Here is a 14,742-nt window from a genome sequence, read left to right as displayed (position 1 = left end):
GACTCCATGACCCCAGGAAGGGGGACCGAAGCCTGAGCCTGCCCGAGCCCCACTGCCCCAGGCAGAGGGGCCAGAACCTGAGCCCCGTCACCCAGGGCCGAAGCCCTTGAGTTTCGGTCCCAGACAGTGGGGCTCGAGCTTTGGCTTCAGCCCCGGGGCCCCAGCAAATCCGATCCCTGTGTATCTGTATACCACGGAAAGCCAGGAGGCCTTGATCTTGCTTAGGGACTCTGTGCGCTACTGTGTTGCAAATAATGACACTATGATGGTCCCACACCCTGGAAGTATCGGTGTAATTTGGGTGGTTCTTTACAGACGTGCTACAATGCTGTGCATATTGGGGGTGCACTGAAAGCACGTCTTTGTTTTGCTTTGTACGGTGAATTTATAGGGTCTGATCCAGTGCTTAATTTGTGCCTGCGCTGAGCCCCGGCACCTCTGGGCCTGGCAGTTCAGAGCCCCGGCACCTCTGGGCTTGCTGCGTCAGTTATGAACATAAAAAAATTATTTGAGCCCCAGCACCTCTTTCATTACAAATGAAGCACTAGTTTGATCCAAAGCCAATGTGTGTCTTTCTACTGACTTCAATGGGCTTTAGATCAGGCCCTTGGTGCCCAGAAGAGAAACCAGACAAATAGCATTAGAAATTGAAGGAGTCTGGTTAGCTATAAAAGACAGACAATGGCATTGCATGTTTCCTACATTGGTGCACCAATGTGCTTTAAAGTTTCACTTCTAGAAGAGAAAATAGCTCAGTTCCCATGCCTTTTGGTCTTTGATCTCTCTGGTGAAACCTTTCATAGGAATTAAACATAAATAGGAATTAACCTTTCACAGAATTAAAAGTGAAAATTGGCTTCACTTTTTAATGTGAGATTTGCCAGTCAATTAATAGCAACAAGGCCCTTTTGTAATGTGGAAACAATAGACTACAGTGAGCATTGTTTTAAACATATTTACTGCCCATTCTTGGTAACTCTTCAGAAACATTTTTAGTAGCATGAAGTCTTGCAGTGCAAATGTGACTCTTGTTAATTTGCATACATTATTGCAGCCAATTATGTGAATGTGAGTTAAGAACAACATACTCAATGTAGCTAAATATTGACAAGACAGGTCTTTTTGACATGCTGTGTAGAATAAGCCTTGAATGTAAGTAGAAACATTTTTCTTTGTTTTAATATACTTGCTTAAAACAAGGAAATCAAATGGCAAGTAAATATTTTTCGGTAATGTTAAGGATCTAATGAATGCTATGAGGTTCAAGTCTTGCATCTTAATTTCCTTGAACTCTGTTCCCAACCAACTCATTATGACTTGAGGATTGCAAAGATCTGTGAATGAGATGTGATTTTGCATATCAAGGTCTGAAATGCCTACATCCAGTAGCAGTTAAGAATGGCTTTTCAGTCTGATTGCCGAGATTTTTTGTCCTTGCTTTTGTGGGTTTATGTTAAACTCTTAAAGATATCTGAATACAGATGTTTGTAGTTTAGCATAGAGGAAAAAAAAGACATTGAAACTAGTATCCTATAATGAAATTTTGATTTGTTTTGTGGTGAGACACAGAAGGATGGATGTTTTTTGTGATTAATTTCTTTCCATTTTACATACTACTTCTGCCAGTCTGTCTGTCAAAGTGTGTCTTGGGGAAATTTTCTGCACTCAGCATTAACTGGAAATGATGGCCACCAAAATGTGATGTATATATTTATTTGTATGCACGCAGAAACAGTGATCAAAGAAGGGGGGGAAAGAATGATGGAAAACACCCACTCAGAGACCAATAACCTTCTGTTCTTTCTCTTCGCACTTGCTTTCTGACGTTCAGCAACCACTTGAAAGGAAAGACAGCCAAAACAGTTCCCAGCATAGCGTCTCTAGCCACCGTAGCACGCACACTGCTTCACCCATCCATACCACTCAGGTGCTTCCCGACTACCCTGCCACTGAAGCACCAGCTGGGGAGCAGCCGGACAACTCTGGACAGAAAAAGCCAGATCCATTCAAAATCTGGGCCCAGTCCAGGAGCATGTATGAAAGCCGACGTGAGTATTGAACAGGTGTGGTTGTTAAGACTACAGTTCTGGCAGCCACTCTTTATGATTTTCATCTATAGGAATTGAATCTCTTAAATTGTTATTGAAAATATTGGGCTTTCAGTTGGTTAAATTGATACACGTAAATGAAGTTCTGGGAAAAAGCTGTGAAGATCAGCAAATTATTTCTAGTTCGTGTTAACAAAGAATCAGTTTTGTCTTGGATGAAGAATGAGTTTTGATTGCCTCTGATAAGTGGGTTTAGACCATAACACTGTTCAAAACCCAGTAAAATATTTTAAATATTGAGGTCCTTCTTTTCATCCCTTTTTTAACTTATTTTCAAATCAGGCATTAAGGAGACTTTCAAAGACGTGAAGCAGAGTTAGTTGCCCAACTGCCTCTGAAAATATCTCAAAGTTCTCATAGCAAGTGAATGCTGCTTGGTTATGTAGCTTAGACAAATTCAAATTACTGTTTTACAAATAACAGGTTTATCATTCTAATGGCTACTTAAGAACATTTTATTCACGTTGAGTTTGAGATTGGTTGGGTATACACAGAGACCTAAAAATCTTAATCAAGAACCCAAACCATCCACAAATGAAAAATACAGAGCATTAACTAGAAGTAAAGTGCAAAGCAATCCACAGAGTTGACATATGCACAACATCATGGACATGAAAACAGAGACAGGGTAGGTCAGTCAGTGGCGGTCACCATCAGTGGCAGTGACAGTGACAGTTTTGGCTATTATGTCATTCCGATGAAGCTACCAGAAAACATACATGCATCAGTTTTGATACCCCCTTTCTTGAAACATTAACATATCTGTTACCATATGTAATTAAGCCTTTGTCTTTTGCCTGTATGGGGCCTTCCAGGGAATCATAACTGGTGGTCTGATTATTGACATAGCTATTTGTATCAATACATTTGTGAATAATTCCAATGCCTCAACCTGGTTAGCCACACGGGTACATGTTGCTCAACCCCCCCCCCCCCCCCAACCCCAAATTCCATTAAGATTTCATTATTTTGTTTCCTCTGATTAACTTGTTTATGACAAAAACTCTTACCGCTTTTGCCGTAGGTCATGTAATTATGCTAAAGACTTTATGCCTTCTGTGCTAACAAACCTATACCTGCTAGGCCTCAGCCTGATGCCAACCCTGTCTTAATGTTAATTTTTTTTGGTATGTTTTCCTGTTTGCATTTCAACTATATTAGCATCACTCAGAGCAAATTACACACACAAACACACACACCCGAGTAAGCTTGTCTTATAACCTTGGTAGGATCAGGTCAGGGGTCACAGGTCAACAGTTACTATAAAAGGGAGCTAAAGTCAGTGAAAGAAAAATTGGTTTGCCAAAACTCAGGTGAAATGCATTTCCATCTCACTCTTGGTGGCCGGGAACACTGCTGAGCCTTTCTGTCTTTACCAGCATATACTACCCTAAAATACACAACACCATATGCATGCAGTAAGTGCATTTATTTTAATTATTAATACATGCACTCGGGTAATAGTTGAGGAGAGTTTGACTCCACTCCAAGAGTATAAAATTGGTTTCAATCGGTTCCTTCTCTGCAATGAAAATAAACGTGTTTGCCTTGTTTTAATCACAATGCCTTAGAGAGAAGAACCTCTAAAAACTTCTCAGAGCAATATTTGAAGCATATTAGGCATACTTTCAGACAATATTATTCTTTTAATTAGGGACAAGAGAGCTTGAAATAGTTTGTGCTAAAGGAGCACATTCTAGATTTTGTTTTTATTTACGTAAAGGATGATCTTCTTGCACAAAAACTTCATAGCATGCAAAATGTAAGTTTATACGGACAAAATATTTATACAAAGATACATTACCCCAGAACGTACAGCAGTTCGTTGGTTTTTCCAACCAATCGAATCATTTTTAAATCTTATGGCATGAAAAAAAAAACCCAAAAAACAAATCATGAGTGACAGGTTTCTCGGGTGCAGAAGTGTCTCTCTGGATTCGATGCCTCAGCAATGTGTCTCGTGAGTTTGTGCTTCTCTGTCTTTCTCTCTTTCCCTTCTAAGGATTTGACATACTTTTTCTGGCTCTGCAGGCCTGGTTCTTTCCTTGAGCCAGAGAGCCCTCTTCTTGGCCCACTTGAACAATGGGGCCCTAGGTGATTGAAATTACTTCAATGAGTATTCAAGAGATCATTAGGAAGGAGGGGTAAGATGGTTTTCCAGTCCTTCAGGGCCACCCTGCCAGAACTGCAGAGGTAGAAGCCACCCTGTAGGGACACTAGCCCTCCACCTGACTGCATTGGCTCTCCTCTTCTCCCTGCAGCCTGGCTGCATTGGGAACTGTGCTCTCATTGTCTCTGACCCCCTGCAGCTATTTAGATCATTGTAATTAACTGAGTAGCTCATACTAATTAGTCATTGTTATTAGCTCAGCAGCATTAACACCTGCCTGGATCTCTAGGCTGAAATCTGAGGCTGAGCAGGGTAAGACCCTCCCTGTCCACCTGCAAATGGATGCAAGGAATTCTACCCTCATTCATTCACTCATTCCAACATGGCCGGGGTATTTCCCAGTTTTGTTCTTCCATCTGTGTAACAGGAGGGGACAACACAGGCCTTTCAGAGGCCATTCCTCAACTCTCTCCATTGGCTTGTTTCTGAGGTTCCCTCCTTGTTTGTTCTAGAATTCTCCCTTTTTCCCCTTTCTTCCTTCTGAAAGTCCTTTCTGTACATGCGGCCTCCTGTCCCCACATCATGCCCTTCCAGCTTCCGTGCTTAAGCTCTTCTGTCTGTCACAAACACCCATCTAAATGGCTTCATGAGGCACTCTGATACCATGATAAGGAGAGCCATAGAAATACTCTGTTATGTACATAAAATAATCCAGTCAGCCCAAGGTGACAGCATTCACCTAAGAATCTTAATTAGTTCCTTGGACCCGCTGGAGTGGGAATTGCGACTCTATTTAATACATATATGAATTAATGTTCTTATGTGAAGGCCACTTTACTCTCACTGACACTGGATATGGGTGATGAGTGCTCTGCTCCCGATTCAACAAAGCTTAACTTCAGATACTAAAGCCAACGGGGCTGTTCATATGTTTGAGGTTAAGGCTGAGCTTAAGTGCTTCGTTGCATCATGGCCTGAAGACAGGGCACTTTGGAGGATCAAGCCCTTAAAGAATGGAGAGTGAAGGAGTAAATCCTGAAACCAGATCATTTAGTGGTTGTAATAATTTACCACTTACTTCCACTAAGTTTTAGCAGCGTGATCTCCTTTATGATTAAAACTCATTACTGCTAATGGGAGTTGTGTGTGTATCCGAGGGGAGAATGTACCTTGAGTTTGAAAAATGGATCCTTTCCAAGATCCAGACATTATATGGGTAGAGAGCACTCAATGGAAGGAGGAATAATTGAAGGGTTATCAGTGTCACAATTCTAACATCTTATGCCCTTTTATTGAAAATATATTTTTATGATATGCTTTTTATATTTCAATTTATTATTAAACTTCCTTGAAGATTAGCACAATCTGTTGTCACATTTTTCTCATGTGGCCTGATTGCTTTGCAAAATACCATATCCTACATATGGCCATCTGTCAAAACAGCAGTGACAAAATGAATTAATCTAAATTGCAGATGTGTTAATGAATCTCTTTGAAGGGCTTAAACATTTAATTAAAAATAAAGCAGAACACTATAGAATAATTTTAAAGCTTTTAAAATATTCTGCTTATCTTTAGTATTTGCATTTTGTTTTCAGGCAGATAATGTATAGTTTTTTTTCAAAATCTGATTAAAAAGAAACAACAAAGCTGACACAGTAAGTAGCATTCACTCACCAACAATTACATAGAATAAAAAAATATTAGCACAATAATATCCAATGTTACACCTCCCCCGCTATAAAACAATACACTCAGGAAATTGCCAACTCTCTTCTGATCAGACTGGCTTTAAAGACAATAGTCTAGTAAAAGGGCCTTCTGTAGGGCTATGTTCTCTGTCATTATATTAATATGAAACAAACAGTTACATTCATACTCTTGGACACACAGATGTGCCCATACCCTTAGAGAATGTCTTGTTTAAAAGGATCTTAATATTTACAGCATGCCGTATGAACAGAAACGGCTGCAGAGAAAATCTGTTTACAAAGCTGATTCGTGGGTGCACTTTGCTAATGGTCATCTGTCACAAACGTAGTCCCTTGATAAGCAAGGTACTGAAGCACTTGACTGACTTTAAACACATGAGTAGCAGTGTTGTTGCCAACCCCAAGCGTTCTAAAGTCACAAGTGTTTTGGGTTTTGTTTTTTTAAAATAAACAGTCTCTTTGGGGCTCTTTTTGTCTGTCTTCTGGTTTGAGGAAGCACCCACGTCATGTTTTCAAGCTATTTTCCTTCACCAGGAGCACTAGAAAGTTAATGGAAAAAAAACTCTGAGATTATAATATCATCACTTGTTTCAGCCGCTGGGGATTTAAGAAGAATATAAAGTATCATGAGATTTGCATCAAATCACAGTAGTTTTCAACACTGGAATAGTCCCTATTTACGTAGTGAAAGTTAGGCATATGCTTAAGTCACCTTGCTGAATCAGGGCCTTAAAACTTTTGTGGCTAGCCGAGTACCTTATCATTACTAAGGGTGTTGACACCTAGATGATCCAGCGACTTATGCACAGTAAACTGATTCTGCCAGGTGTATTTGCATGTCCATCATTTTATTTAAGTTGTTGTTGCAATGGATAATAGATTTTTACCCAACGTGAAAGGACAGAGGTGAGAGCTTACAGAGTAACACTTAATTAAAAGGAACTCTAATAAAGCACCAGTGTATGAAAATGTTTTCAGTGTTCATTTTCATATGTTTATAGTCTTTTCTAATGCTGGAGATGAGATTTATATCCTGTAGAAATTGACTCCAGTAGCTGTCTCATGACAGTGGACGTTGTGTTACGTGAGCTGTAAAGGTGTTTTGTAAAAATCTGTTTTTAAAGTATTTCCAGACAGATGTGTACATTGTGACAAAAACTAGCATTCAGATATATCAAATTCAATAGACCAGCAGGTTCTGCTTTAATCCATAGCAGCTATGACCTTTGCAATAATATATGTGAAAGCCTAACTGAATCCATATCAGTCAAAAGTAAATTAAAATGAATTTAACAGGAAAGGGGATACATTAAGCTTTGCAAAATTGTAAAATTAATATTGCAGCTATGTCACCTTCGCCTGCAACTGGACTGAGCAAGGGTGAGAGAGAGAGAGAAATCAATTCTACGAATTTTGGAGAATGTAAGAATGAGCTGAGAACTTTATTTCTGTCTTGTCTTTCTTCTTGTTTGGTGTTCTTGCTACTCTGTGATTGGGAACAACTCATCACCAAGGGAGGCGATGGCTTAGCTCTCCATTGGCAAGCAGCAGATCTTAGATATTTGTGTTAAAACCACACACTCTCTGGTCGTACTCCATACACCTACCCTGCTGTGTCTCGTTGGCAGAATGGAGTCACTCTAAACTGCTGGTTCAATTCCTTCTCATAATCCCTACACAGCTCTTTTTACAACTTTTTCAGTGTTACTCAAAATGGTTGCCCTTAAAAGGAGACTTTAGCCATCTGAGCTAATGCTAAGGTCATTACTTTAGAACCACACTGGGGAATGAAGGCAGGACTGTGAGACAGAAGCCTCACAAATGCACCCCCCAGGTCCTCATTGTTAAAATTTAAGAGAGTCAAAGGCCCAACGAAGCATTTGGTTTTGTTTTAATTTGTAAGGAAAATGGTTTCTCCTAAACCATAAGGAGAAGACTGGGGTTAGTTCTCCAAAACACAATTGTGCTGTGTGTTAAAGTCATACATTAAGTATATTAAGCCATTGAGGTGGGCAGTTTTTTGTTAGCAGTCTGGACTATGCCAATAAGAAATCTAATTGGCAAGCTGATGCCAAAAGTTGTAAAAGGAGTTCTGTTTCTTTTGTATCCATCGTCTGTGTGTGTGTGGGAGTGGGTGGTGCTGGTGCTGGTTCATCTTCCTTTAGTCTTTTAAGATCTGTCACATTGAGTACATTACGGAAATGTGCTAGATACACTTCAGTTTTAGACTCAATATTTCACTGCTCTGATGTGAAGCTCTAGTTAAAACCTAGCCTTGCATTACCCGTGCTGGCCATTAATAGAGTAGACTCTATCTGAACGAGGAACATAAGGAAACAGTTGGTGACACTGTAGGTGAATAAATGTGAACATGTTAAGAGATGCTGAGAAAATGGGCCCGTGTTGAAGATCTCTGTGGAAGCCATTTTGTTTCTGACAGGCAGGGTGTGCACTCTAATTGGCTTGGCCAGTCTCTGCCAAAAAGCTTGAGAAACATTGGAGAGAACCTTTCGTATGTGTCTGTGTTTTTCATGCCTGGATTAACAAAGACAGTGACAAACACCAATTAATTTATCGTCTAAATTCTGTTGTTATACAGAATGTCCTTCATAGAGCAAATAGCCTTCAGCCAGCTTAACTAATTGATTCTTAACTAATCAAAATTACTGACTTCCAGCATGTTTGTAGCTTTATTATTCTGTAATTATATTTACAGGACAATTAGGTTATAGTTTAAAGTGAGATGATACATACAGGTCTAAAGCTTAATTTATAACCACAAAGCTGCTAAAATGAGACGATATTGTGTAAAAAGAAGGTGTAGAAATCATTGGCTGTAAAATGGTGTGAATGGAAATGTCAAATCACACGTCTGACTTATGTTCACCTATTCATTTCATTTCCACTCTTCCAGTCTCTGTATTCATATTACATTTTAAATTTATTGTTGAGTCTTTGAAAGATAATATTATAGGTTATCTGAAGCCTAAGCAAAAAAGCACCATTTGATTAGAACCAACCCTTTTTGTACAACAGACACAGACAGCATAAAATGCAGGAAGGGCCCAACCCAAACCCTACTGAAGCCAAGGAAAAGATTCTCATTGACTTCAAGAGGCTTTGGCCACGGCCCTAAATGAAAACAACAAATGGTTCCCCTCCTCTTAGATATTGAATCCCACTTTAGTATGATTATAAACGTGCATCCTGCATATATGTATGTATTTATACAATTAATTTTTATATTAGATATACTTATAGACTGTTAACAAAAAGAATCATTTTTGTAGCAGTAAAGTTGAATAGCTCAAAAGAGGAAAATTGAAAGTGATTTCTTTACTTAGGATATAGACAGTTGGTCTATAAAGGAATAATATTATAAATTGGCGGGAGTATATTACAAAATTCATCTATGTTATAGTTACTAACCAATAAATATTAAATGAACCTGAAGTTGTCTTCTGATATTGTTCAGTGACAGCAATTAATTTCACATTTAAATCAAAAAGAAGGAAGAAAGCATGAATAACTTAATATAAAGCATCTTTGTTCAATTGCGCTTCAAGGTTACCACTTCAGTGTATATAATATTCATTGTAAAAGTGTCGGTGGTGTTCCATACTAATGAGTAGTCATAGTTGGCTTCTTCTGCATTTCCACCTGTCTTTGTCTGGTTTACAGTTTTATGTCATTTTACATATAGAGGGTCAGATCTGTAGCTGCTGTAAATCAGCTACCTTACTTTTCTGATGTACACCAACTGAGGATCTGACCCAAAATTATTTAAAGCATTGTCAGCAGACCAAATCAGGTAAGAAACTGTGCTGTAGAAAAGATAATTATGACTGCAGAAGTCATAGTACAGACCTCTTGTTTCTTTTTTCTCTTACAAAAACAAAAGCAATGGTATCATGTTGCTAATGGAGTTATTCTCTATTGTAGACATTCGCTTAGCAGTGACAGAAGTGTATTTACCAATAATTTGTAAAAGAGTTTGGGATTTATTACTGATGGTCATATTAATGAATTCTAATATCACAATGCTAAGCAAACAGTGATTCACAATTGGCTGCCTGCTATTAAAATAGAAGCCCTCAGATTCCTAGCAGTAATTTACAAATTAAACCTATGAACGTGTTTAGTTCTACCTTGAAGTCTGGAAACATCTGATTGGATGTTCCCAAACAAGGAGCCTCGTTAAAAAGCACGAGTGCCAGAGCAGCACAGCTAATAAATACAGCAGGCCTAATCACCACCTCCTGCAGTCAAACCAAGAGAAGGAGGCTGAGGGAGAAAGCCCCACAAGTTGGATCAGGTTCCATAGGTGTGTAATTTGAGCATTGATTTGGGAACTCTTTTGGAATGAGTTTGCTTTCATCCGAAGTCTCATGGTGATGCAGGTACTGTAGATCATTGTTTAGTTCATCATTGCAAAGCGACTGCAATCCGTTTTGCCTTGCAAAGCCCACTTGTGCCATCCTTACTCACGGTGAGCTATACCTGACCACATGAGCTGTCAGTGGGACAGCGTATGGAGTAGGGTGCTAGTGGCTGAGAGTGAGGAAGGTGCAACTGGGCTGTTAGTGCATCTTCTATCTCAAAGCTTTATCACTTCTAGTAGTACAAAATTGAGAGGTCTCGGGGGGACTTGGGTGTAAATCTGTGCTTTTCTTATTAGAAGTAACAATAATTCCCTTTCCTCCTTTTCCTTCAGTTCCAGATTATCAAGAACAGGATATCTTCCTATGGCGAAAGGAAACGGGCTTTGGGTTTAGGATTCTAGGTGGAAATGAGCCTGGAGAACCTGTAAGTGCTTTTTAAAAAGTGGATTTATGTTAACCAGTGTTACCTTCCAGAATCACTGCAAAAACGCATGCAGTGCTATGCAAACAGCATCTCTGTTAAAATGAGAGATGGGTCTAAGCTAACACCACACATCCAAACACCCCTAAAATTTGAGGGGAGCTCTGAACTTCACTGTTGGTCCTTATCTGTATTCCAGGCCAAACCAAACCCCTAGATTTATCCACCCACGCCCATGCGCCTAGATCCAGAGAGATCTTCCAATACAGCTTCTTTTATTGTTGTATTTGACCTTTGAGCAGTCTTCCCGCACCTGCAAACACACACATTCTCTGAGCCTCTTAGACATGAATCTAGTACCCGTGAAAGGTGCCACACTAAGAGCACCTAATGCTCCTGTCTATTCACTGAGCAGCAATATAAATTTCTGTATATTGTCCTGTCACATTTCTGCCCATTTATGGAGCATGATTTTTCTCTCATGCTAGAGTAAATGCGCTGAACTCAGTATGGCTAAACTGAAATTGGTGTGCATGAGAGAGGAATCAGGCTCAAGGACTTCACGGACAGGTCAGAGGATAATTCAGTCTCAGTTCACCTCTTGGCCTTCCTGGCAGGGCTGACCATACTATTAATCATCTTTCTATTGTATTATAGAGCATTTTTTATAAAGCATGTCTCTCAAAGTGCATTATCTGTAGAGATTGAGGGATCTGATACAAAGTTATGGAATAGTAATAGCAGAAACAGAATATGCCAGTAGTTTTTTGATGATTTCATGATGTGGACAGGTGTCTACTAACACCTGGATGGTTACTTACTAGAGGCCTCTGTACAGAACAACTGACACATGTTAATGTCATTTGGATGCTGTTGATTTGGGTCACACTCAGACCGAGGCTCCAAATCTCATTACTGCTCTCCTGTGATTTCCAGCTGTCGAACTGATTGTTGGGTACATGCTCATTCAACATCTCTCTCTCTCTCTCTCTCTCTCGCTGTTTTTAAATTAATCAGATTTACATTGGTCACATTGTACCAGTGGGCGCTGCTGATGCCGACGGTCGTCTGAGATCTGGAGATGAACTGATCTGTGTGGACGGAACACCTGTTGTCGGAAAATCTCACCAGCTTGTAGTCCAGCTTATGCAACAGGCTGCCAAGCAAGGTCATGTCAATCTAACTGTAAGGCGCAAAGTGGTATACACAGGTATGTTGTCATGTGACCGTGTGGGCACAGCTCTTATTATTTTCAATCTGGGTCCAGTGATCTGCTTGCTAACAATCAAAAGCTCCTTCTCCTAATATTCTTGCAAAAATGGGAATACCAATATGGATGCAGATATTATTTCAGCCTTTGTGTTGATTTTTATTTTATTTTCTATTTTGGCTGTTCAAATATTGTTTAAATATAGATTTCTTTCTGGTTAAACATGAATCAAGATTCTCTGTTTGTATGCAGCCTGGGCCTCTTCGGTCCTTGTGCAGGTTTCTGTTAAAGCCGTTCACTAACACGAATCGTTGTTGTTGTCATTACTTGTATGTATATGGTAGCTTCATGATGCTCTGACACTCAGTAAGAGACTGTCCCTGTCCGGGGGAACTTACAATCTAAATAGACAAAACAGAACAGGGCAGAGGAGAGGGACAGAGGCACAGAGAGGGAAAATCACTCGCTCAGGTTCACATACAAGACTGCCATACAGGTCTCCAGAGGTCCAGTTCCCTAGCCTTTGGACCATGTTTCCTCTCAGCATATCCCTTCAGTTCTGTCCTTGAGTGACCATTGAAGACTGAGGCAAAGTACAGTTGTTTGAAACTCTTCTCTCCTTTTTCATTGTGTGAGCACCATGTTCAAAAGCTAGGGTGTTTCCAAATTGATCCGAGATGAAAATATAACCATTCCTGCTGGTGAACATGGCTTGGGTGAGGCAAAAAACAGAGACATTGTCAAAGAAAATGACAATGCAGCTAGCGAGCTCATGATGAAGAGCCTTCTGAATGATAGTTGATTTATGTATCCCTCCTGTTGACTGGTAGCACTGGGAAATTGCTTTATCTGCACCCAAATTTCAGGGAGTTTAGGTTTGGTATTTTGGTCTGGGGCCATTTCTAGACAGAGACGATGTGAAATAGATCTTCAAGGTGAGGGCTCAGCAGAAGAACAGGGAGTGAGGTATTTTAAGCTTAAAGGAGCATCAAAGTAACCTTCAGATTGAGAAATAAACACGTACAAGTTGTTAAGGCTTTCACAGCCACTCTAAAACTGCCCCGTGTTCTTACAGGTTGAACCACAGGTGGGCTTCTTGCAGGCAATGTGAAATAAGTGCTTATTTCTTCACTTGTGCTACATTGTTGAAAGTATTAGTTGAGCATAAATTATTTGCCTAAACAGCCTGCAACCCTAGAGTAAATACTGTGGTGTTTTGACATTACTAGTGTAGAGCCTGAAATAGAGGGTGGGTTTTATAGAGGTGGGGATTTTTTGTTAATTTTTTTTAATCCAGGCTAGAAACTGGCTTAAAAAGATTTAGATTATATTGTGTCTGAGCTTTTGGTCCCCTACTGCTCCCCTTAGCCTTGTGTCGAGAGGGTTTGAGATTGTTAGAGTGTAGGATTTGCACAGGGCGATGTTTGCATTTTTGCCTTTATATCCAATATTTGTGCAGTGCCTTTGTCTTCGTCTCTTGATGGGTAACGGCGTTCAAAAGCGCATTCTAAGCATTTTATATCTGCGTGGTCCATTGATGGCTTGACATTTTTCTGTCTGGCTTTATTCATTAAGATGTTGTTTAATGACAATTTGCTTTTGTTGTAACACCGCCTACAACTTCTGTTGTTCACTATCTGTACTGTTGTAGTGCCTAGACTACACCCCTGTTGTACTAGGCACTGTACAAACATGAAACAGTGAGATGATCCCTTCCTGTGCCTGACTAGCTAAGCCTTACTATGGCTGATGTGCTCTGGAGCTATGTGTGTTAGCAAGACTCTAACTCTCCCCTAACTATGGGGGCAGCTTTATAATATACAAGTGGTGCAATCTAGGTAGTTAGTGGTACTTAACCCTGCATCTTCTCTTAGGCCTGGAATGTGTACAAAGGTGCTCCAGTTTAACTAAATGTGTAGTGTGGTGGTATTTAACAGGGACAAGCTGAACCAATGTAAACCAGATTTAAAACGGTGTAGAGCATCCACACACACAAAGTCGCACTGGTGTAACTCAGCGCAACATCACTCCTTCAGTTAAATCAGTGCAACTTCTCTGTGAAGACAAGGCCGCAGTTGTGCTACTGCACCCACATGCAAGCATTTGCACGCCTCCCACGCGTGTGTTTTCCGTCTTCTTTCAAACTGGTGGCAGCCGCTGCTAATGACTGAGTACAAGGTGCGCAGAGTAAATAGATCCAGTCATCTGCTCACAGTAAAATAGACCTGTTCTGCCATTTATCATAGGCACATGTTTCTGTCGCCAAATGTTTGTAATACTAAAAACAGTGTGCTCTGCAGACAGTTCAGTGAGAATCCTGCATTTCTTCTGCAGTTCCAAAAGCAGAGAACGAAGTCCCTTCTCCAGCCTCTTCACACCACAGCAGCAACCAGCCAGCTTCCCTGACGGAGGAGAAGCGGACCCCGCAGGGAAGCCAGAACTCCTTAAACACTGTGAGCTCGGGCAGCGGCAGCACCAGTGGCATCGGCAGTGGCGGGGGCGGGGGAAGCGGTGTGGTCAGCACCGTGGTGCAGCCGTACGACGTCGAAATCCGCCGGGGAGAAAATGAAGGCTTTGGCTTTGTGATTGTGTCCTCAGTGAGCAGGCCCGAGGCAGGGACAACTTTTGGTAAGTCCTGGGAATTGTCCAAGCACCTCGAATGAGACAAGAGTTTGAAAGGTGTTGGGCAGTCAAGAGTAGCTAGGATCTAAATCATTTAAAATTCATGAACAAGCCTTGATTTGTGTAATTAATAACTTCACTGAATGCTGAGCATTAGTAGGTGTGTGCCTCCTGGGT

General features: G+C 40.4%; 1 protein-coding gene across 34 annotated transcripts in view; it reads left to right on the top strand.

The window, feature by feature from the left end:
- Nucleotides 1-14,742, top strand: part of MAGI1 (membrane associated guanylate kinase, WW and PDZ domain containing 1) — a 485,483-nt gene that overhangs the window by 447,784 nt on the left and 22,957 nt on the right. For 24 of the 34 annotated variants that reach the window (XM_074957408.1, XM_074957403.1, XM_074957426.1 and 21 more), the window contains 5 exons: nucleotides 1,832-2,048; nucleotides 7,275-7,352; nucleotides 10,645-10,736; nucleotides 11,751-11,943; nucleotides 14,278-14,571. In XM_074957408.1, coding sequence (XP_074813509.1) covers nucleotides 1,832-2,048; nucleotides 7,275-7,352; nucleotides 10,645-10,736; nucleotides 11,751-11,943; nucleotides 14,278-14,571 — 874 coding nt within the window. The remainder of the gene's footprint in view (nucleotides 1-1,831; nucleotides 2,049-7,274; nucleotides 7,353-10,644; nucleotides 10,737-11,750; nucleotides 11,944-14,277; nucleotides 14,572-14,742) is intronic. The other 10 variants (XM_074957428.1, XM_074957430.1, XM_074957431.1 and 7 more) reach the window with 1 other exon arrangement.

This window comes from Natator depressus, chromosome 7 (assembly GCF_965152275.1).
Source record: "Natator depressus isolate rNatDep1 chromosome 7, rNatDep2.hap1, whole genome shotgun sequence".
Classification (NCBI taxonomy): domain Eukaryota; kingdom Metazoa; phylum Chordata; order Testudines; family Cheloniidae; genus Natator; species Natator depressus.
Note: the sequence above shows the minus strand (reverse complement) of the source record. Positions and strands in the feature narration are given on the sequence as shown.